Here is a 24,504-nt window from a genome sequence, read left to right as displayed (position 1 = left end):
TCATTGAGTGATTTTATGTGACTTGCTGCTGTTGTGTGCATGTGTCTTGAGAATTTGAAAGGTTTGCATTTTAGCTCTGGGTTAATGATAATCAGAATGCCACATGATATCCTTAACCACCTATTTCTTTAGGTTAATTACCGACTCCCTCCACTATTTCCTTCTTTTGTTCCTTCTCCTATCTTTTCTTAACCACCAATTTTTAATTATATTCTTTCTTCATATGTCCCTTTGTACTAAGGTACAAATTTAAATGTTTACTATTTGATTTATCAAACTAAAATATTTTTAACCCCAAACATGTTATGGAACCAAAGTTGGGTCCATTTGCCCACAAGCAGTAAAACCAATCTACTGACACGGGGTTGTGACGAAGAAAAGTCTAGCATTTATTGCAAGCATCTAGCAAGGAGAAGTGGCAGCTCATGCTCAGAGGGCCTGAATCTGATAGCTTTTAGAGAAGAGGTTTTAAAGGCAGAATGAGGGAAGGAGCTGCAGGGGGCCTGATCAGCTCCTGCACAGTTCTCAGACTGGTTGGCATCAAGGTGAAGTTTCAAGCATCTTCAACCTTCTGGTTTCAGCCAGTTTAGTGTCCACATGCTTGCAGTCAGCAGTTCTCATCTGGCAGAGGCTGCTTCCTGTAAACAACCTAGGAATATGTGTGATACCTTTATCCTTCAGGGCCCTGGGAAGTGGGTGATTCTGCTCTGTGGTGGGTTTATAGTGTAGATTGTTACCAGTTTCCTGGCTCAATAGCTACTTTACATCTTTACATTTCCCAATCATTAACTCTTGAGTCAGCCTTTTGAGACTCGGGGAGGCCCGGGAGACTAAGCAAAATTCTTTTACTTCAAAGGACAGGGACCTAGGGGTTGTATACAGTTTCAAATATAAACATGAAAATCTCATTGACACACAATCTTATTTTCTCTTTCCTTCCAAATTTTGCCCTATTGTTTTGAAATCGTGAGGCTTTATAACAGATACCTTGTATGTATACATGTATGTATATGTATATAAAATGTATCCTGTAACCCTAACTTCATGATTTCCTTGTGACTTCCCTTCCCTTGTGACTCAGCTCGTAAAGAATCCGCCTGCAATGTGGGAGACCTGGGTTCGATCCCTGGGTTGGAAAGATCCCCTGGAGAAGAGAAAGGCTACCCACTCCAGTATTCTGGCCTGGAGAAGTCCCAGTCCATGGGGTCTCAAAGAGTCAGACGCGACTGAGCGACTTTCACGTCACACAGTTAATTCAGCACTCCTGGTCTTGTCTTTTACAGCCCTTTCCCCATTCATCTCTCCTACTATGATTTATCTTTAGCTTTGTGCACACTGATGATGAACAGTTTTGAAGCCGACCTTTGTAGCCCTGGACCAGCTGTCCTCCTTTCCGCCTGAGGTCAATGCCAAGCTCCCGGGGTCTGTAGCGTCACAACCTTGTGCCATGGCGACCCCTCTTGGCGGCAGAGGGTCAGTCGGCTCTGCGGGAGCGGTCCTCCGGCCGGCAGGGGGAGCGCGGCAGCAGGGGCGCCCTCAACGCAGGCGCGGGCGCCTCTCTTCCGGCCGTACGCGCCGTGACCCCGCGTCGCCGCGCGTCCCGCGGAGTCTGCGTAGGGGTTGGCGCCGGAGTGGTGCTGCTGTCGGGGGCTGACGCCGAGCGCCCAGCCCGCGGTGTCGGCGGCGCGTCGGCCGGGCTGGCCGGGTGAGTGGTCTCTGGGGCCGGTGGGCGGGCGGGGACCGGGGCCGGCGCGCCTCCCCGGCCGGGCGTCGCGGGAGGCGAGGCCGCGGCTTTAGGCCGCACTGCGAGGGGCGGCGGTCCCGGAGCGGCCCCGCGCCGCTGGTTGCCCTGCGCCTGGCGGCTTGGCCGCTGGTGAGCCTCCCGTCTTCTCTCGCTGCCTGCCGCCCGCTTCCTTTATGTGCCTCGGCTCGCCGGGCCGTCGCACCCCTTCTCTCCCGTTTTTCTTCCTCGTTTGCTTGGTCTGTCCTTGTGTCTCCTGGACCCGAGGGCGCCTTTCCCTCTCCTGTTCCCTCCCTCTCGCTGTCGGTCTGTCCGGGAACAGCTGTTGGTCCCTTGAACCCGGTAGGCGGGCCTGAGTAGCTTGTGGCCGGGGCCGGGGGCGCCGAGGAAGGAATCCGTTTTCGCCCCCGGCTTCGAATCAGGTGTGGCCATCCCTCAGAGACGGGGGTTTTACCTGGACGAGGCTCCGGCACTGCCCCGGACCCTGTCTTTTCTTAAAGCGGTGTTTTAGCTTCGATATGCAGTTGTTTTTTTGTCTTGAGCGTTTCTTTTTGCCCAGGTCATGTTTAGGAACAGCAGATAGTTAGATCAGTAAGATTCTGTCTCTACGCTGCCGTGAGTTTCCTGTGTTCCAGAGAAACAAGCCACGCCTCGGTCGGTCTGAGGGACTGGAGTGGGGTCCTGAAAGGCTTCCAAAGGAGTGAGGCGTGTAACTGAGCCTTGGGGGTGTTTTGTTAGATGTGCAGGATGGGGGGAAGCTTCCCTGCAGAGGAAGTGAGTGTAAAGGTAGCAGAGGTGAAGCACCTTAGTGCATTCTGGAAACTGCAGGAAAAGCAGATAGAAGTGTGAACAAGGGTAGTCAGGTCAGATCAAGAAGGTTCTCTGAGAAGTCGGTGAAGGAGGGCCCTGGGAGGTGCTTATTCCTAGAGGCAGGCAAGTGGGTGGAAAATAGGATATTCTGGAGGAGGGCAAAATTCTGCACATTGTCAGGTAGGTGCAGATTGTGTCTCCCCTCAACAGGTGGAGTTGGATGCACTTCAGTTTCCACAGTTCTGTGGGTTGAGGGCCACAGGCATTTTGACTGTAGTGAGGACATTTAGGCGGTATGGGATATTACATTAGGAACTTAAACTGTGGGTGTTTTATTTTTAGAAGAAATAAAGCAAATGGTACATTCGAAGAAATGTGTTGTGTGCTGACTTTCTGCTCACTGATATATTTAGAAAATATTTAAAAAGTGCTTAACAATGTCCCAAGCAAGGTGCTTAGTTGGAGATATAAAGATGAAGACAGAAACAGCCCTTGCTACCTCTGAGGGGTTTACAGTATACGAAGAGACAGACATGTCACCCGGTGGACAGCCTAACATGATGTGAGTGTGTTCAGGGGGTAGCTGGTTTTACGTGAGGGTTGTAGTCAGCAAAGGCTTCAGAGATGTACTTAAAAGACGAGTACGTGGGGTGCTCCTGAGAAGACGTCTTCCATGTTCGTTTTTGCCAGTTGCACGTGTTTTAAGAAATACTTCTCTAGCTTAAGTAGAATCTTGAAAAGTCATCATTCTTCCAGAAGAACTGTGTTTACCGTGTTTTTTTTTTTTTAAGTAAAAGAAAAGGCATACCTGGAAGATGTGTTGATCAAAGGCTGATGTTACTATGAAAAAGAAGTCAATAGTGAGACGGTATTTTAAAGAGGTAATGAAAATCAACTGTTTGTATTTCCATTTGGTCCTGGCTTCCTAATATCCAAATGTTAGAAAGTGCTCTGTTTTTATTACCTGTCACCAGACTTCATGGAATAAATATGTTGTATCATCTGAAAGACATCTGAGCATTAATTCGGTGAAGTTCAGGTCATAATAGAGTCTTGTTAGTGCACTTGTTATTTTCAGTGTTTGCAGCAGAGAGGATGCGTGAATCAACTGTGACATATTTACAAGTACTCAGGGCAGCTCAAGTGAAGATATATACACTTTTTAAGGAATGGATGCAACAAGCTGTGTCAGTAAGCTTATATAAGAGGAGGAAAGGAAGGAATTAGAATGGGGTTCAGGCTGCTGCTGGGTCAGGGAGATCACTTGGGTGGATGGGATGGGATGGGGACCATATGGGTGGAGGGTGGTCTCTTGTCTCACTGGTGCTTGTTGCATTATAGTAGTTAATTAAAGCAAGTCTTACAAGTGAAGGTGGGTAGAGCATGTTATTGCTGTGGCTTATCCAGTTCTATGAATTTGAAGATCTGTGAAGAGTAAGGAAAGCTCTTCTGCCTTTACTGTGATGAGGAGATCTGATATGTAAGCTCCGAGGTACAGAAAGCTAGCAGATGCTGGTAAGGGGGCATCAGTTGCTGATATTTAAGGTGTGTTTTTGAAGGTTTTGAGAACAGAAACGGGGAACTTTAAATGAACGTAAGTTTTTGCTGCACAGTGACTTTTGAAGCTTGCAGAGCAAGGCGAATCAGGTGCCACTGTCAACAGCTAGCTTCAGGTAGACTGGAGTTGGAGGAAGTATGTGGCATGGAACCTCACCAGTTGGGTGATGAAGTCTTAGGAGTAGTTCTCTTGGCTGAGAGGACTCTGTTGGAGGTAGAGAGCCTCTGCACTGCTTGAGCGTGTAGCCCTGAAATGGGGAAAATGTTTCCATCGGCGTTCACTCCTTCGTAGGGGGACGTCCAGCATCCTGTTAGCTCACACTGCCTCCCCTAGTGCTGCTGCTCCTCTCCCTTTTACCTAGTTTTTAAAAAAATTTTGATTGTGGTAAAATATACATAGCATAAACTTTGTCACTTGAACTGTTTTTAAATGTGGTGTTGTGTGACCATTACCACCGTCCACTTCAGAATCTTTTGTTTCCTCTTTACTTCCTAGCGGAGCCTGTGGGCGTTGTGTTGTTTCACTGCTGATTCATGTGGCTAAAAAGAATTTAATTGTTGATATTTAAAAGTGTTTATTGAATGCCTCCTCTGTGCCAGAAATTGGAAATGCAAAAGTAGTAAGTTGGTCTTTTCCCTTCAGTTTAGTGGGCATTTGGTTACTTGATTTCCATTGAGACCAACATTATTTGTATCCTGCATGGGACTATGTGCTTCCTAGACTTGGTTGATTTTTTCCTTTCCCATGTTAGGAAAGTTTTCAGCTATTATCTCTTCAGATATTTTCTCCGGTCCTTTCTCTCTTCTCCTTCTGGGACCCCTAGAAGGCACATGTTGCTGTGTTTAATGTTGTCTCAGAGGTCTCTTAGGCTGATTTCACTTCTTTTCCTTCTTTTTTCTATATTCTGTTCTGCAGCAGTGATTTCCACCGTTCTGTCTTCCAGGTCATTTATCCATTCTTCTGCCTCAGTTATTTTCCTATGGATTCCTTCTAGTGTATCATTCAACTCTATCTATTTGTTCTTTAATTCTTCTCGGTCTTTGGTAAACATTTCTTGTATCCCCTCCGTTCTTTTTGTGAGCTCCTGGGTCATCTTCACTATCATTATTCTGAATTCGTTTTCTGGGAGGTTGCCTATCTCCACTTCCTCTGGTTTTTCTGGGGATTTATCTTGATCCTTCATCTGGGACACAGTCCTGTTTCTTTTCCTCTTGGTTAGCTTTCTGTGATTGTAGTATTAGTTTTGGAGGCTTCTGGGATTGTAGTTCTTATTTCTTCTGTCTGCCCTCTGGTGGATGAGGATAAGAGGCTGTGCAGGCTTCCTGATGGGAGGGACTGGCTGTGGGAATAACTGGGTCTTGCTCTGGTGGGTGGCGTAATGCTCAGTAAAACTTGACTCCAGTTGTCTGTCAGTGGATGGGGCTGCGCTCCCTTCCTGTTAGTCGTTTGGCCTGAGGTGACCCAGTCCTGGAGGCTACAGTCTCTGTGAGTGGGTGAGTGAAGTTGCTCAGTCATGGCCGACTCTTGCGGCCCCGTGGACTGTAGCCTCCAGGTTCCTCTGTCCGTGGGATTTTCCAGGCAAGCGTACTGGAGTGGGTTGACATTTCCTTCTCCAGGGGAATCTTCCCGACCCAGGGATCGAACCCTGGTCTCCCGCATTGCAGGCAGACGCTTTACCCTCTGAGCCACCAGGGAAGCTCCCAGGCTCTACAGTAGGGCTTTGGCACCTCCCAGAGGACTTACACCGAGCCGAGATGCATCTCCCAGTACTGCTGCTGCCAGTGCCCTGTCCCTGGCGGGCCACTGCCAACCCACACCTCTGCAGGGGGCCTGCAGACACTCACGGTAGGTCTGGATCAGTCTCCTGTGGGGTCAGTGTTCCTTTCCCCTGGGTTCTAGTGAGCACAAGGTTTTGTTTGTACTCTCTTTAAGAGTGGAGTCTGTTTCCCCCAAGTCCTGTGCGAGTCCTGTAATCAAATCCTGCTGGCCTTCAAAGTCAGATTCCTAGGGGATTCCCAGTCCCTTGGCCAGACCCCCTGGCTGGGGAGCCTGATGTGGGGCCTAGAACCTTCAGAGCAGTGTGAGAACTCTGGTGCTGTTGTTCGCCAGAGTGTGGGTCACCCACCTGGCAGGTGTAAGGTGTGATTTTGTCATGATTGTGCTCCTCCTGCCATTTCACTGCAGCTTCTCCTTTGTCCTTGAATGGAGGGTGTGTTTTTTTGGTGGGTTCTGGTATCTCCCTGTTGATGGGTGTTCAACAGCTAATTGTGGTTTTGGTGCTCTGGCAGAAGATGAGCGCATGTTCTTTTGCTCCACTGTCTTGAGCCAGTCTCTAGAGACCAATGTTATTTGTAAATATCTTTCTTGATGATGTTCTCAAATTTCTTACTAAGCATCATTGAGAGAAGTAAAGTGGAAAAGGACTTAGCTGTAGCTCAAACGGTAGAGAGTCTGCCTGCAATTCAGGAGACCAGGGTTCAATCCCTGGGTTGGGAAGTTCCTCTGGAGAAGGGAATGGCAATCCACGCCAGTATTCTTGCCTGGAGAATCCCATGGACAAAGGAGCTTGGCGGGCTACCTACCGTCTATGGGATTGCAAAGAGTCAGACACGATTGAGCGACTAACACACACACACACAAAGTAGAGTTTGGTTTGTAAACAAAGTTTGATAATTTAGCTTTATAATTTCCCAGAAAGTGTTGTTGTTTATATTTGTTTGCCAAAATGTGTCAGTCTTTTCTTGCTTTTATAAGAATAAAGAAAGATAAAACAAATATACCCACAGTTTGTTTGCTAGGCTTTGGTCTGGTGATCAACTGAATGATGAGGTCTCAAAAAATTAGACTAGGTTAGATGAAAGATGCATGGTCATTTCTGAAGTAGTGTTCTGAAAACCACAGTACAGTTGACCCTTGAAAAAGTTAGGGTTCGGGGCACCGACCCTCCGCAGCTGAAAATCCGTATAACTTCACAGTTGGCCCTCTGTGTCTATGGATCAACCAACCTCGGATGTTGTGATCCTGTGTATTTACTGTGGGAAACAGGTCACATTTAAGTGGACACGTGCAGCCCAAACCTGGCATCATTCACGGGCCCTTTGCAAGCGGGACACTCAGCATTGTTTTTTCTTTGCTGCTGTTCTGAGTTTTTCAGGTTAAATGTAAACTTTAAGTATGTGTACCTGGAAAAGAAGGATTAGTTTTGAATACCAAGTAGGCTGGAAGAAAAGTGCACGACAGCCTCTGCAGCTCTGTGGTCTTATGCAGTCGTCAGTGGCCAGAAATTTCTGAAGTCTTGGATGAGAGGGGGTTGCAATTAGTGTGTTAACTGAGCAGTTGGCCTGATTCCCTGTTCGACTCTGGGGCAGACACTGATCTTAGTCTGGGGATAGAGCAGTGACCTCCACACACTGATGGGGTTTACCAGACTGTGGATTAAAACAGTAGGTTCTGAAGTGGACCCCAGCGGTATTCCCTGCAAAACTTTGGAGACCTGGTCAGATTTCAGGCATGCTTAGATGAGAAATGGAATTCATTGACTTTTCTGTGTTTAACCTCAGTGTCTTGATTGCGCTTGTCTCAAGCTTAATAACGTGACAAGGTGTTACCAAGTTCGCTTTGTCTGGCGCTGAAGGCAGTGGGCATTCCCCTGTGGGATACACTCTGCAGGAAATTCTTTGTCCCTGCTGAGCCAGTGAGTTGTCCCAGAAGCCTTGCGGGGGAGACCTGTTAGGCATGTCTCAATTGTTCTGTGTGTCACGTGGAGCACTCAGCCACCAGCACCCTGGGCTCTGCTTTTATTCGCCCTGCTTCTGTGCTGCCTTGGGGCCTTTCATTTAGCAGTCAGCTCTGAGAACTCTCAGGTCATCACAGGGTTCAGGTGTAAAGGAGGGAAGGAACTCTGAAAGGCACCCATAGGTGACTGGGGCTGACTTCCGCTCAGGAGCCGAAGAGCTGTCCTGAGGGAGGGAGGAGCACCCAACCCCTCAGCCCCGCCCCATGCACCGTGGAACCAGGTCGGCCGAGGTGTCGGGGTCTTAAAATCCGTGCACAGAAGGGTGGAGAAGTGAGCAGACACAGAAGGTTTGCCCAGGTCAGACGTGACTCTGGGGAATATTAGGTATTTCCTTCCTGTATGTATCGCCTTCTCTCCTGAGACGTAACACAGGCACAACAGCATTTGTGTGACACGGCTTGGGAACTGACAGACTTCTGGTATGTGTTCATAAGGTAGCAACTCCTGTGTTAAGCATTTCTTTGCAGTATAGGGTTTCCAGTCAATTTTTCCCCCCTTTCCAGCTGTGAGAAACAGATTGCTGTCTTATTTTGAGAAATGAGCCATGTTGTAGGTTTCAGAATGTTGAGGGTTTTAAACATGGCAGTAAGGACTTCGCAGCTAGAGTTGTGGACTTATGATTTGGTTTGACCTGCGGCAGATTTATTTCCGGAAGTCCCCACCTGCTCCTGGACTGCTCTTGGCTTTACTGGTAGCCTCCTCCTAGGCTTCTGTAGCAGATACTGCCTTTGACCACCTTGGCGAGTGTGATAGGCTGTTACCCTAATGTCAGAAAGCGAAGAGGAACTAAAGAGCCTATCAATGAAGGTGAAAGAGGAGAATGAAAAAACTGGCTTAAAACTCACCATTCAAAAAACTAAGATCATAGTATCTGGTCCCGTCAGTTTATGGCAAATAGATGGGGAAAAAGTGGAAACAGTGACAGACTTTATTTTCTTGGGCACCAAAATCACTGTGGATGGTGACTGCAGCCATGAAATTAAAAGACTTGTTCCTTGGAAGAAAAACTATGACAAACCTAGACAGCATATTAAAAAGCAGAGACATTACTTTGCAGCAAAGCTCCATATAGTCAAGACTATGGTTTTTCCAGTGGTCATGTATGGATGTGACAGGTGGACCATAAAGAAAGTTGGGTGCCGAAGAATCGATGCTTTTGAACTGTGGTGTTGGAGAAACACTTGAGAGTCCCTTTGACTGCAAGGAGATCCAGTCCATCCTAAAGGAAATCATCCCTGAGTAGTTGTTGGAAGGATTGAAGCTGAAGCTGCAATCCTTTGGCCACCTGATGTAAAGAGCCCACTCATTGGAAAAGATCCTGATGTTGGGAAAGATTGAAGGCAGGAGGAGAAGGGGATGACGGAGGATGGGGTGGTTGGATGACATCACTGACTCAATGAACATGAGTTTGAGCAAATTCCGGGAGATGGTGAAGGACAGGGAAGCCTGGGGTGCCACAGTCCATGGGGTCCCGAAAAGTTGGACACGACTGAGAGAACTGAACAACAAGTGCTAATTGTTGTCACTTTTGTTGTCTTCATCCTCTTGTGCTCCTCTGTTCTGCCAGGGATAGTGTGTGTTGGTCATTCACATAGAGATTATTGATTCTCTCTGTGCTCAGAGTCATTAACGATCACAAGGTGGGATAGGAGGAAGCCTGGGTATTGATACAGTCTAACCTTCTACTCTCCTGTCACATCTGTGAGGTCATTTCTGGGTTTTTCCCCTTATGTGTAGGCATATAAGAAAGTTTTTGTTTATAAAAGGGTAGCTTCCCCGCCATCAACGCCCCCCCCACCCCCGAAAAGGTGGTTAATTGTGCTAACTCACCTGGTAATAGGTGTTTTTGTAAGGCTTCTACTTTTTGTTACTGACACAAAGTAGAATTTTTTTTTTTTTAATGAATATGTATAGTTAAGAATGCCCTGACTCTGGAACTTCCCTCTTCCCTCATTCTGTAGAATACAATGATTTCACTCCTGAATTACTTGATCACATGATCTTATATACAGAAAAATTCATGCTAGGGGTTTATTTTGAAAATAGCACATGGGTATTAGAAATGACACTGATTGGTGATCTCAGGTGTCTTGGCTTCTGTCACTGAATGTTCCTGGACGAGGTGATCTCATCAAATACCTCCTACTTCTGAAATTCCATGCCACTGCATATTTTAACATAGGAAGATTAGAAATCTTCTTACATTCTTTAACCCCTATCCACTTTCCCTTCAGCACTGAACTGAGAAGATGTCCCTGTACGATGACCTGGGAGTGGAGACCAGTGACTCAAAAACAGAAGGCTGGTCCAAAAACTTCAAACTCCTGCAGTCTCAGCTCCAGGTGAAGAAGGCAGCCCTCACTCAGGCCAAGGTGAGAGAAGCTAAGCCCACCTGTGAGGAAAGAGTTCTGGCAGGTACCTCCTGAGGATTAAGAGCCACTGCTCTATCTCTTTGTTAAATATGTAGGGCTCATCCATTGCAGGAGGAGAGGCTGGGGTAGGGAGGGAGAGGAATAGGAGCTGAAGGTCATTTCACGTCTCCTGGAAATAGAACTGTTTCAGAAAATCAGGATGATGAAAAGAGTACTCTCGATTTCCAGCACTGTTGCTGGTTTTCAAACTTCAGTATGTCCAAGCATAGAGTTTTTTCAGTGTATTATTTCATATGAAAATTTAATAGCAGCCAATCTTTCTGTAACCCTTTATAAAAATGGAAATTTGTGTTGTAAGGAAAAGGAACTTGTATATAGTTATTGTAATAATTGAATTAAAAGGCTACTGTTTTAAGATTGTTTCTCTCATATCTGAGAGGTTTGTTGCAGAGACCAAAAAACCAGCTTTGTTACAAGTAATCTGAATTTTGATTTGAAGCCTCAGTACACTTTTCTTGGTTTTTGATGATTTTAGAGTCAGAGGACAAAACAAAGTACAGTCCTTGCTCCAGTAATCGACCTAAAGCGAGGCGGCTCTTCAGATGAGCGGCAGATCGTGGACACTCCACCGCATGTGGCTGCAGGCCTCAAGGTACAGCCCCCCCCGCCCCAAACACACACACACCCCTACCTGGGTGGGCTCTCCTGCTTTCCCAGGCTGCACTTTACACACGTCACTCTGAGCACACCTCCTCTGTAGGCCTTGCAATCTAGTCAGTATCATGTTCAGTTTAATTTTTGCTCTGGTTTTATCAACTTTAAAACACTTAATCTGTTTAAAGCTCAGTAGTTAATTAATCAGAAACTGGAGGTGGGCAAAAAGAAAAATAAATGACTTAAGAATTTAAAAACGTGGTATTCTTTTCCTCCTGCATCTTCTGTTCCCTCATTTGCTTTTCTCACTTAATATACTGTGGCTGTCCATCTGTGTCAAAAAGTATAGGACCATGTGCTCATCCTAGTGGCTTCACTGTGTTCCCCTGTGTCTCATGCTCTGAAGCTCTTGGTGGGGTTTCCTGGCCAGAGGAACTGATCTTTCTCCTGCAGTCTGGTGGTCTGTCAAGAGGGAAAACCACTTGGTTCCCCACAAGGGAACTAAAAATCTGAGGATTTTTAGTCATTTAACATTTTTTCCCAAAAATTCATCACCTAATTTTCTCTTGCTGCATCTAATCAAAAGCTGGTTAATCATCTTCTGTTATTGTATATTGACTCCAGAACCTACAATATCACCCCCAAGTTTAATCAGTAAGCATTTTCCTTCTTGCTACATAACCAATTTGTAATTGTCAAGTATTCCCATCAGGTCAGTGTATGGTGATTTACACACCTATTTCCTAACTGTCGGGCCAGTAAACCTTTTAGGGAACACCTTTTCAGAGGGCTTTCTCTGCATTTAACATTTTCTTAGGAGAGATCTCCTGAGGTGACTTTAGGAGGTCATCCCCTCTCCTGGACAGTTTATTTATCGCCAAGTTGTTTCTGGTAGAGCTGTGTCCCCTGCAGCGTTTATGAGTGTTTCCCACCTTCTGCAGTATTAGGAATTAACAGTCAGTCTGTTAAAATGAAGCAAGCCCCTTTATTCTTTATGGCATTTAGAGCAGAATGGCTCATTGTTGAACTCAGCAGGGTTCACACAGTAAAAGTTGTTTGCTGTCAGATTTTAATGACAGAGAATTAACCTTTGTGCTGACAGTTTGTTCTCTGAGTTGGAACTTTGTGATGGCAGTGTTAAATAAATTGAGTTGCTGATTGTTAGCTTCTCCTGTCTTAATAATAACTGAATGGAAATGTTGTTCAGGTGCTTTTGTGTTTTAGAAATGTCTTTTATGGGCATACAAATGGATACCTTCCCTTTGGGAGCCTTGCAGAAAATAGATTTGTGTCAGATTTCCAGTGATAGGGCCTGGGAGGTGATTACAGTTATTTTTCTCATTTTGTTTTTTTGATTTTTAATTGTAAGGAGACCATGAAGTGTTTGTTTTATTAATATGATGAGACAGTGTCATCCACATTGTAATCTATTACACAGTGTAATCCAGGAATTGTTAGATTTAGATCCATTGATACTGACCATAAGCTCTCTGTATCATGCCTGTTTTGTGTTCATATGTAAAATACATTTTCTAAACAGCCATACCGCCTTTGGCAGTGCTGGGCACGCTTCTCCTGACAGTTGCAGGGTGGGAGCTTAGGGACCTTGACCTGCACTCATTTGGGTGTCTATGGGGACCAGGAAAGGCATCTTATTTTTACAGACAGTACGGGGGTGTCACGCTAGAGAAACAAGAAAGTACGAAGGTTTAGGAACGTGAGACCATGCAGCGGGCCAGGGCTTACGAGAACCACGGAGATGGAGACCGCCGGCCTAGGGCAAAGCCCCCTTTTCATCTTGTGGTCCTAGTGCACTGTTTGCCTCCTGTTCTTTTTCTCTTAAAGAGCAGTTTGTACATGTACAAAAGAGAAACGCAGAAACCTGACTTAGTGGACTTTAAAAAATGACCATGCTGTGAATGGAGTTACATGCCCTGTTCAGACTCAGGGCCTGAGATGCAGCGGCCTTGGGAGGCTGTGGGCTCCAGAGCATTCAGAGCCCAGGAGGAGGCTTTCTACTTTTCTTTCCTCTTTTTTTTGAGAGTCTTAATATGTCATGTGTTGGAGAAGACTCTTGAGAGTCCCTTATACTGCAAGGATATCCAACCAGTCCATTCTAAAGGAGATCAATCCTGGATGTTCATTGGAGGGACTGATGCTAAAGCTGAAACTGCAATACTTTGGCCACCTCATGCGACGAGTTGACTCACTGGAAAAGACTATAATGCTGGGAAAGGTTGGTGGCGGGAGGAGAAGGGGACGACGGAGAATGAGATGGCTGGATGGCGTCACCGATTCTGTGGACATGAGTTTGAGTGTACTCCGGGAGTTGGTGATGGACAGGGAGGCCTGGCGTGCTGTGATTCATGGGGTCGTGGAGAGTCGGACACGACTGAGTGACTGAACTGAACTGAACTGAACTGAATATGTCATGTCTCCATGTAATAAAAATCTGAGATTATTATATTAAATGACTGCAAGAATATTTTATTCATGAGTTGTTTTATATTTTAAGTTTTTATGTATATAAAAATGGAAGTATTCTATATTTACTCTAAAAAGTCAGATTTATTGCTTAAAATTTTGGGTGATGGCAGCTTGTTTTAAGAAACTGCCGTAGGGTGTTTATGGAATTGATCCTGAACTGAGGTGAACTTTGCCGTGCTCTGCTGCTCCTGGGCGGGCATATGAACATGCCAAGTCTCCGAGCCTCCTCAGGCATCTGCTCCCTCATCTGTAGAATAGAGGCGGACAGGTGGTCCTTGGGGCCCCGCATGGTCCTTTACCTTAATTCTGTGAATAAAACTCCAAGACAGAGGGTGATACTTACTTTGGCATTTTCCCTTCCTCAGGACCCTGTTCCCAGCGGGTTTTCTGCGGGAGAAGTTTTGATCCCCTTAGCTGATGAATATGATCCCATGTTTCCTAATGATTATGAGAAAGTAGTGAAGCGCCAAAGAGAGGAGCGGCAGAGGCAGCGGGAGCTGGAAAGACAGAAGGAAATAGAAGAGAGAGAAAAGTAAGGCCTCATGCAAGTGTGGGGTGGGGTTATGTTTGAAATGTTCACTCAGATGTTAGGAGTGAACTTCAGTGCTCTCTGTGGACTGAGTGGGTTTCGTGGTTGGTCTGAACAGTCCTCAGGAGCCAGATTGTTGTTAAGAGTGTGTGGTGGTTATATCCCATCACAGAAACAGACTCCAGAGTAAATTCGCGTATAGATGCAGAAAACTTAGAACATACATTTTGAGTGAGTTTTTAGAAAAAACTAAAACTAGCTTACAAACTGATATTGAATAATAGGTTTTGTTTCGTTTTTCCTATGTTCTGACTCTATGAGAGTCATACTGCTTAAAATACTGAAAATGTTTTTCTCACCTTTTACTATTTTTGAGCCAGATAGAGTTTTTAAGAACTCATAACATTTTTTATGTTTTTCAAAAGTATGGGTAACAAAGATTTATTTGCGTTTTTTTCTTTTAAAATTGCTGAGTATTAATTTTTAAATGATTATATAAAACATTAATATACTATTTCTCATTTATTGACTGGTTTCATGAAGTGAAAGCATATTCTAGAGAATCGAAATTATTTCATTAATTGTTACCTGTGTTGATTCGCTTTAAAGTTGAAAGAGGTAAATATCAGGGAACCTTTTTTCTTGCTATTTATATGCATGTGCCTGTTAAATTTGTTCAGTTTATCTTCTGGATTTTTCTCACTTGTCATATGTTTGCTGCTTTAGTCTTTAATCAGTTGTTTGCGTATCTCCTACCCCTCACGCCCCACTAAAGTCAAGGTGACGTCCTTGGGTTCACATCTCTGAATTGTTCCATCTGTTATCACAGGAGGCGTAAAGACAGACATGAAGCTAGTGGGTTTTCCAGGCGACCCGATCCAGATTCTGATGAAGATGAAGATTATGAGCGAGAGAGGAGGAAAAGAAGTAATGCCTGAACATAAATGTCATGTTTTAGATGTGCAATTCTACCCTTTCTTTCTATATTCAGTTTGATAACTAATTCAGCTGACGTTGATTTGGATAGTTTTCTCTCTGGAATCTCAGCAAAACCCCACATTTGTATGGGGTTTAACTTTTCGTTGTGTTTTCACAGATAATCTTTCTAACACTTACTGGACCTTTGAGCACACCTTAAACTGCACGCCTGTGCTTGTCTCTGTCCGTAGCGCAGTCATGCCTACCTGTTCTCTGTCCATCCGCACTCTTATTAAGAACAGCACTGAGTGGAGAGTCTACACTCTTGTCCAGAATCCTTGCCACCCGCATGCATGACTGAGCTTCCCTGAACGCTGACTTCTGGCAGTATCGTAAGAGGGGTAGGGAGACAGGGTGTGAGCCCTGAAGCCTCACAGGCAGCATCGTGGTTGTGTGAGAGCCAGGTTCTTGGTGACCACTAGATAGCTAAGGACTGTCCATTCTGAGAGAACAGCCTCATCACATGTGGTTGCTGCCTGTACACTGATTGTGGGGAATTTCTTCTGTGGAACATTTCTTGCTGGTGCAGCATGGTTTTGTAATTGGTTTCTTTAATTTACATTTTAGCATTTTTTCGAGTGTCTCATTGGTGATTAAGTTGTAATACATATGTTAGGGCTTTTCTCTGGTGAAAAATCCCTATGTTCTCTGTTCATGTTGTCCCTCTGGTTGTCTGATAGCAGATGGAGTCCGCTTTGGTTTGTTTGTGTACACCGTTCTCTGTGTAGGAAATGTGAACAAGAATGATGACCACACACAGCAGACAGTGGCCAGAAGTACCCACACAGCCAAGCAGTGATACCTACTTGTGTACTTTTAACCCTGGTTTCAAACACTGAACTCTTCAGGTGTTAGCGAGAGGGTGGAGCAGTGTGCCTTCCTGCCTCTTCCTTTGGGGTGGGGGTGCGATTCAACCGGGCCGGGCTGACTCGCTCCTCACTCAGCCCTTGCTCAGCGAAATGTCTGTTTTGCAGGTATGGGCGGAGCTGCCATTGCACCTCCCACGTCTCTTGTGGAGAAGGACAAAGAGTGTAAGTACCTGTTTCTTCCCTCTTCTGTTCAGATGCACGTCTTTAACCCAGTCTTGGGAAGCCTTAGCTGGAATCAGCCAGGCACCTGGGTGCAGGGAAAAGGCCCTCAAACCCTCCTCACTCTAGCCCTAAGCCAAGAGCACCTTCCACCCCTTATGCTTCAGGAGGTTTTATGCCAGTCTCTAGGGTTTTTCTGCAACAGGATGCTTTTTTGTTTGTTGTTAAAAGTAATTCATTTTGTTTTCTCTAACATTTCATATTTGGAGATAGGTTAAAACAAATAGTAGCTCAGCTGGCAAGTTCTCTGCTCAGTGATCTCAGTTCAGTTCAGTCGCTCAGTCGTGTCTGACTCTCCGCGACCCCATGGACTGCAGCACGCCAGGCCTCCCTGTCCATCACCAACTCCCGGAGTTCACCCAGACTCATGTCCATTGAGTTGGTGATGCCATCCAGCCATCTCATTCTCTGTCGTCCCCTTCTCCTCCCACCTTCAGTCTTTCCCAGCATCAGAGTCTTTTCCAATGAATCAGCTGTTTGTTCAGATGGCCAAAGTATTGGAGTTTCAGCCTCAGCATCAGTCCTTCCAGTGAACACTCAGGACTGATCTCCTTTAGGATAGACTGATTGGATCTCCTTGCAGTCCAAGGGACTCTCAACAGCTCTGTGATCCAGGAGCTGTTAAATTTGTGACCCTCCACAAGGTGGCAGCATGTTCCCTAGTTAGGTCCCTCAGTCACAGGTTGTGTGCCTTTACTCAGATTCCCAGAAGTCTTCTCCAGGGATCGGTTCTGGAATTGGGCGTTGGAACTGGACTTTGATGAATCTTCTAGTTCATTTTCCTACTGTCTGTGTTGGAGCATACCTAAACTGTCTTGAGAAAATGTAACCATTCCCAGAGTTTTTAAATACCTATTGCGCTATGAATGCTACCTTTTAATAAAGAAGATAATACAGGAAAAAAAAAAGTTAAATAATAATGAAAATACCTGACAAACCATAAACCCCAACTGAAACCAGTGTCTGGGAGTGGAGCCCAAGCATCTGGAGCTGTCTGAGCTTCCTTGCTGATTCTGTTGCACATCTGGGGTTGCACTTCACTGAACTGGCATGCGGTCCCTGACCTCGGAGACCTTTGTTGTCTACTGGGGTAAGGAAACACAAAAAATAAAATCTTGTTTCCTGTCATCCAACAGTACCCCGAGACTTCCCTTATGAAGAGGATTCACGGCCTCGCTCACAGTCTTCCAAAGCTGCTATCCCTCCCCCAGTGTACGAGGAACAAGACCGACCCCGATCCCCAACCGGCCCTGGCAACTCCTTCCTCGCCAACATGGGGTAATGGTCTGGGCACTTGCGCCTCGATGGGTGCAGGGAGGGTAGGACTCTGGCGGGGCGGGGTGGTGTGGTCAGCCCTTGCAGCGGGTGCAGCGGGTTTGGAGATGGAGGCTTTAGTGGGTTTACAGGGAGTGCGCCTCGATGGGTGCGGGGACGGTGGGACTCTGGTGGGGCGGGGTAGTGTGGTCAGCCCTTGCAGTGGGTGCAGCGGGTTTGGAGATGAAGGCTTTAGTGGGTTTACAGGGAGTGCTTGGTGCGCTCCGTCACACAGGATCAGAGCCTGAGTCACTGGGAGGGTATTGCAGCACGACTTTGTTAACGTTTGTACAAAACATAAAGCTTTCTATCAGAGGTGTTGAGTGATTTGAATGCTGAACATTATATTCTCTGGGTAGGAACAGTTTCTGATTGTTATTTATATTTGTTTTCAGAACATTTGCAAATAAAATAGTTCATATGAATTAGAACTGACTTACACCATGTCCAAAAGATGAATGACATCCTTTTTTTTTTTGATAAAATGACCTTTGCTTTGAGGTCATGAGTCTGTACCTTTGGTCTAAAAACTTTTAGTCTCCCTATAATTAGAAATTTGTTTGCCAGTGTTTGAAAGTCCGTTTTAAGGTTGCCTTCAGGTGGGGCTTGTGGGTTTTTGGGACTCGCTGGATTTGGCCTGTGTTTCGGTTAGGAGTGTTGTGTATCATTTACTGTTCCTCTAGTGCTCCGAGCGCGTGTCAGTGGAGCAGCCTTGCACCGAGGCCTCTGTTCTCTGTCCTCTAGAAGGACGGCACCTCTGGTGGAGAGGCTGTGCCTGCAGGGGCCTCTCTGGTCTGCCCTCGCCTATGTGAGCGCTTTGATTCTGCCTTCGCTCCTCTGGGGCCGGACTGGCCAGAGCTGAGGAGCGGGCCAGGGTTCGCATGCTGTGCGAAGATTTGAAGTTCTCACCTTGACACCTGTCCTCTCGGCCTGTGCTGTTCTCCGGGGGCTCCTGACCACTCAGGGCTCTTGAATTAATTGAACGTGAATAAAATTCAGCGTGTATTTCTTTCCTCACGCTAGTCTCGAGTGCTCAGTATTCATACAACGCTCACAGCTACTGCCCTGAGCGGTGCAGACAGAGGATGTTCCCCTCTTTGGAGAGAAGCTTGTGGGGCTGCCCTGGAGTGTCCTGAAGGGGCACAGGCATGACATCACTGGGGGCTGGTTTTGTTTTTTTCTGCTAGTGAAAAAAATTGCCTTATTACTGGTAAGAGAAAGGTATTAAATCTTTATGCCTAAAGAAGGTGCAATGTAGTACAGTTCATCAGTCTTCAGTCTTTTTAGCCCTGGAACAACTTGTTCAAATGAAATAGTTAAGGAAATTACGTATGTGAAATACTGTAGGTACAATTCTGGTTGAAGCAGGGTTTTGGGGTTCACGCCCTAAGAAACAGTGGTCAGTGTGGGTACCCTTGAGGCTCCTCCCTGTACAGTTTGCAAGCTATCATGAATTAGAGGAAGAGCAGTGGACTAAGAATTCAGAGTTGTGGGTTTCAATTTCAGTCCTACCGTTAATACCAACATGTGGTGTCTTGCTTTGCTGTCAGTCTGCCTTAAGCTAGGCAGCCTCTGTGCGCCCCAGTTTCTTCATTTGCATCTATTAAACAGATAGTCCCTAAGCATCCATCGTTTATGAAGTCAGTCATTGGAAACTCTTCTGTACTACTTTGAAAAATGCAGTCATCTTCATTACATGAAACCATACTTAGTTTTTGACAGGCTTACTTAAACTGGTTATGAGCCTTGTAGCAGAGCAGGTACTGGGGCACACAGGAAGTCTGATATTTTCTAACAGGCCCTGGGGAACTCTTACCAGAGGAACTAGTGTTTCCTTTACCTCAGAGATAATCTCAGGGCACCCAGGATTTCAGCATCCACTTTTTAAATCTTTCTCCTGAATATCCCACAACTTCCATCTCATAGCCCGTTAGTAGATATATGGCATCATGAACGTGCTTGTGGAATCTACATTCTCCTCCCAGAAGGAGTTTATTGTGATGTGAAATCGAGTCTGTGCTGTAGCTGATGACTCAAGTGCAGGGACCTTTCTCCTTTTCCTCCTCGCAGGGGCACGGTAGCACATAAAATCATGCAGAAGTACGGCTTCCGGGAAGGCCAGGGTCTTGGGAAGCATGAGCAGGGCCTGAGCACAGCGCTGTCGGTGGAGAAGACCAGCAAGCGGGGCGGCAAGATCATCGTGGGTGACGCCACTGAGAAAGGTGGGTCTCCCCTCGAGCAGGGATCCTGGGGGTGTGGGCGGGGGCAGGCCATCCTGAATGAGAGAATTCCTCATCGTGATGCCTTCCAGCTCTGGGTGGTGGAAGCAGTCCTGAGGCCCATCTTTACAGTTAGTTCAGGACAGAGAGACAGAACGCCTGTGGAAGGAAAAGAAGATGAGAGGCTTTGGCAGAAATGAACAGGACTCCAGAAGTCCTGTCATGCCTGCTTTTCCTCGGGAAATATTCTTGTTATACTGATAGAACCATTACTGTGTTTTTATAGCAACACAGAGCCATACACAGTGTATCAGTGATTCTTTCTGCTGTATCTCTATCCTGTAAGGGTTCTCTGCTTTTTCCTTTTTTTGCCCTTTCATCCTAATTTTCTTACTGACTGCTTTGTAAAGCTAGCGTTATTTTGGAGTCTTCTGGTAGATGATGCCTACTTGGTGTTTTATTTTCATTTGATTGTTACAGTCTGTTCTATAGTGAGGGCGTCCTGGAATGAGTCAAACATGATTTAGCACTTTAAGCAACAGAACTCAGTAGTTTTGAATCAGTCTTAGCCAAATGCCTTTTCCTGAAGAAGGAGGAGAACTCTCCTGGCAGGCGTGTTGATGTAGAGCTTGAGGAAGCAGCAGTAAGCCTCACAGGCTGGGACCAGAAGCCAGCAGTCAGCCCAGTCTGTGGGGGTATCTGACACTGGTCAGCTCATGGCTGGCTGATGAGCTGCTCGTTTACACTGGGCTCAGGACCTCTGGAGAAGGCAATGGCAACCCACTCCAGTACTCTTGCCTGGAAAATCCCATGGGCGGAGGAGCCTGGTAGGCTGCAGTCCATGGGGTTGCTAAGAGTCGGACACGACTGAGCGACTTCAGTTTCACTTTTCATTCTCATGCATTGGAGAAGGAAATGGCAACCCATTCCAGTGTTCTTGCCTGGAGAATCCCAGGGACAGGTGAGCCTGGTGGGCTGCCGTCTATGGGGTCACACAGAGTCGGACACGACTGAAGCGACTTAGCAGCAGCAGGACCTCTGACCACTGCCTGACCAAGACTCACTTCTGAGGGTGATCACCGTGCCCTGTTGGCCCTTTAGGAAGTGAACTAAGCAAAAATGCACCTGAGGATATTAAACAGTTCTAGAGATTATGGTAAAAATTATACCAAAGCAAAGTGATGCTTTCAGGTAGGAAAGGCTGCATCTTTGCTCAGAGACTGTGTAGATTTTGGCTCTAGGACATAGAGAGTGGGGATTGCTGTTGAAAGTAAATTGCTCTTTGTACCTTAACTTAGACTTGGTGCCCTAACACTTCTGTCTGATGATGTTTTCTTACAGACGCAGCCAAGAAGTCGGATTCAAATCCATTAACTGAAATACTTAAGTGTCCTACCAAAGTGGTCCTACTCAGGGTAAGGAGCTGAGGGAGGAGCCCTGTTGGCCCTCTTTGAGTCATGTGTCCCTCCCTGTTGCTCTGTCCCTGCACGCAGTCAGCCCCACTGATGATGGCATAGCTGAAGAGAACTGAAAGTGGTATTGTGGGAAGACTCCCTGGAAGACTGGTTTTTAGATTCCTTTTCACTAGTGTTTCCTTGCTAAACATAGTGTTTAAGACTACAGTGAGAAATTACTTTAAAATGTTTGAAATTGTCAGAAATTCAGCTTGGTTTATGTATTCTGGTACTTGCTCAGTTGCTCTGGTAACTCTTGTTGAAACCTAATGTATATATTTTTTTTTAAAAAAACTAACCTACTTCAGGATATTTGAGGAATGAACGTTTTCTTTGGGTCATTTGGGTTTGGAAACATTTGCCATCTTGGAAAAAAGCTACTTAGTTGTCAGTTATACTCAATACTGGAATTTATATATTTATTTTTGTTTATAGAACATGGTTGGTGCAGGAGAGGTGGATGAAGACTTGGAAGTAGAAACCAAGGAAGAGTGTGAAAAATACGGCAAAGTTGGAAAATGTGTGATATTTGAAGTAAGAGAGATTTCTTTGTTTATAACCCAACTTATGATTGATAGGTTACAAAGCATTGTAAGTAACATACTGTCTTACTTTAGAAGGTGACGTGTTGGTTAGTTATACTGCTTTTACTAAGTTATTGCAATTTCAGATACTAGCATAAGAAGAACTTCAAATTTTATTTTGTGAAGAAACATTTCATTTTGTGACTGATGTTTAGCCTTGATGACAGTGGGCTCAGTAGTTTAGTGACAGGGACATCACATGTGCCTTTGGCTTCCTTCTTTCGGCAGGTGTTTTATTTAGTGCCTCCCATGTACCAGTACTGACTGCCCTTGGGTCGGGGAGGTGCCTCCTGTGCTCTTGTTCAGTTGAAGAAACAACAAACGTGAAATTAGAGACTGTTCAGTTGCTCAGCTCATCAGCACTGACTTACAAGTACAGGAGTTTGAGAGAAGGATTAGATCAATACTGAATAGTTCGAGGAGGCTTTGTGAACGGTATCAGATGTGAGCAGAGCTTTGGACTGTGTGGGTAGGATTTAGGTAGGAGGGAACGGGTGTTCACATAGGGTCACGGCTTCTGGAGACTGGGGAGGGCTGCATGGTGGTGGGTGTGGTGGGGATTAGTGGGAGTCATGCTTACACAGTGCAGCTGGGCCTAGAAAGCTTAACAGAGGAACTCAGCCTGGTATGAGACAGTTCACGTATAGATGTTTTATTTTAGTTCCTGCTCACTTCAACTTCTCCATGCTGGGTTGCGTTTGTTGACTGCATAATTATCTGTTTATGGGTCTGATGGCATAGGATCTGCAGAGGTCTTGCTTAGCTGCCTTTTGCTCGCACTTAACACACAGCCTGTCCAAAACAGATGTTCAGTGAATTTTGATGACGAGTAAGTTACACTTACTGTAAAAGGAAATGGCAACCCATCCCAGTATTCTTGCCTGGCAAATCCCGTGGACAGAGGAGCCTGGTGGGCTACAGGTCATGAGGTCGCCAAGAGTCGGACACGACTGAGCGCACACATGCACACACAAACATAAATTACACGTATACTGTTGGCATTTGACCACTGCTTATCTGTAATTGGAATACTCTGACAAAAATCATTTATGGAGGAAAACTCACAGTCAGTGATATCTCTGATGATATCTTTACTTACTATACTCCATTTCTTTTCCAGATTCCTGGTGCCCCTGATGATGAAGCAGTACGAATATTTTTAGAATTCGAGAGGGTTGAGTCAGCAATTAAAGGTAAGTTGTACAGCTAATGATAAAGAATTAAAAAGTTGAACTTGTGATCTTAGTATTTTGAAGACATATTGTTGTAATGTCTCATGGAATTCCTGCCTTAACTAACTGTCTTTTTGTTTGCCTTTTAGCTGTTGTTGATCTGAATGGGAGGTATTTTGGTGGACGGGTGGTCAAAGCATGTTTCTACAATTTGGATAAATTCAGGGTCCTGGATTTGGCAGAACAAGTTTGATTTTAAAAACTAGAGCCTGAGTCATCTCCAGCGATCCTTCAGCAAGCTGCAGACTGAGCAGAGGAGAACAAGGCGTCAGGGGGCCTTCATGGCTCTGGGTGCAGAGACGCTGTAAGACTTCTGAGATATATGTTGACTGATCCTTTTTTATTTTGTGGTTTTTTAATATAGTATAAAAATCCTTTTAAAAAAACAAGCAAAAAGCAATCTGTGTGCCTCTCTGGTTGTTTCTCTTTTATTACCACTTCTGAGGTGATTACATTTTTCTCTAGGATTTCATGATAATTCTCAAGTGTTTCAGTGATACAGCATTTCTTGCACTTAAAAAAAAAATCTAGAAAGTTTTGGCGGGGTAGTGTTCCCCTTTTCTTTCTTTTTTTGATTTCTTTTAATAAAACCTGCAAGTTACTAAACTGTAGCTTCATAAATTCTGTAATAAAGTATCATCTTGGCAGTCTGCCTAAGGTGAAAACCTCTGCTTTCTCTAACAGAGAAATTCTTATTGACTCCAGTCATAGAAAAAGCTCTTTACAACCTAAACTAAGGTTGAAGAATCTTGAGCCTACCATGACCTGTTTGGATGAATCATTTTCAGTTAAGCTAAGTCAGACTCTAGAGATTGTGATGGATTTAGGAGTATTTGGGTATAGAAATCATGAATATAGCATTTGTTTTCAGAGATTGAAGCCTCGTCTTTAGCGTGGCTCAGCAGTTACAGGGTCGCTCAGAACCTCATGGGTGCATTCTAAATGTGTGCCCGATAATGTGGAAGAGGTGATTCCCTGGGGTCATGTTTCTACTGGCAAAATTTGCAGTCCTGTTAGTTCTCATATGTAATTTTTAAATGGATAAAATTACACCACATCAGCTACTTAAACTGTACTGCCAATTAATACAGTTCTGGAATTGTGAAAACCTGTACCATTGAAGTACAGTGGTATATGTGGCTTAAATGTTTAGCAGGACTGCAAGACAAAACAAATAATAATATTTGGCCTGAGCAGGAAGTGTTTCCAGAATCTGCCTGCCTGTATTCTGCTCCTTGCTTGCCCGAATATTGCATGTGACTTAACCTGAAGCGGTGGCTGGGGCCATGCGCCGTGGTGTCTCTTCAGGTCCTTGCAGCGTGACAGTGTGTGTGACCCTGCGGGGGAGGAAGGTAGCCAGCGTTTCTTTGCATCCATGGACTTGGTTTGGAGACATAAGGAATATTTTGACCCTTTTTAAAAAAGGATTTTCTCATGTTTTTATTTAACATAAAATAAAAGAATAACATTTTCTCTTTTGTGGTATTATTTTACTGAGTTAAAGTGAATTAAGACTGCTTCTGAGAAGAAGGTGCACATACTCTATGAAATAAATTTGAGTTTAAGAACAAAAGGTAAAAGAACTACATAATTAGACATTTGTAGGACCTGAGAGTCAGCAGCCAGCCTCACACTTGAGTAGGTCTACCGCACACTTGGCTCCGGATCCCCATGACGGAATTGCGCTT

General features: G+C 45.2%; 1 protein-coding gene across 2 annotated transcripts; it reads left to right on the top strand.

Annotated features, from left to right (window-relative positions):
- The first annotated feature begins 1,576 nt into the window (after window positions 1–1,576).
- Window positions 1,577–24,290, top strand: RBM17 (RNA binding motif protein 17). Of its 2 annotated transcripts, XM_055427070.2 has the most exons (13): window positions 1,595–1,705; window positions 3,343–3,432; window positions 10,140–10,277; window positions 10,813–10,929; window positions 13,784–13,950; window positions 14,777–14,874; window positions 15,900–15,956; window positions 17,150–17,291; window positions 19,398–19,549; window positions 20,888–20,961; window positions 21,436–21,534; window positions 22,705–22,777; window positions 22,906–24,290. In XM_055427070.2, exons 3-13 carry the CDS (start codon window positions 10,155–10,157, stop codon window positions 23,007–23,009), a joined length of 1,206 nt encoding a protein of 401 aa, XP_055283045.1. In that variant the 5' UTR covers window positions 1,595–1,705; window positions 3,343–3,432; window positions 10,140–10,154; the 3' UTR covers window positions 23,010–24,290. The 2 variants fall into 2 exon arrangements, with proteins under 2 accessions (XP_055283053.1, XP_055283045.1); XM_055427078.2 differs by lacking the exon at window positions 3,343–3,432 and having other exon boundaries at window positions 1,577–1,705.
- Window positions 24,291–24,504: the final 214 nt, after the last annotated feature.

The sequence above is a fragment of the Moschus berezovskii genome, chromosome 15, assembly GCF_049115385.1.
Source record: "Moschus berezovskii isolate FMDL1 chromosome 15, NW_MosBer_1.0, whole genome shotgun sequence".
Classification (NCBI taxonomy): domain Eukaryota; kingdom Metazoa; phylum Chordata; class Mammalia; order Artiodactyla; family Moschidae; genus Moschus; species Moschus berezovskii.
Note: the sequence above shows the minus strand (reverse complement) of the source record. Positions and strands in the feature narration are given on the sequence as shown.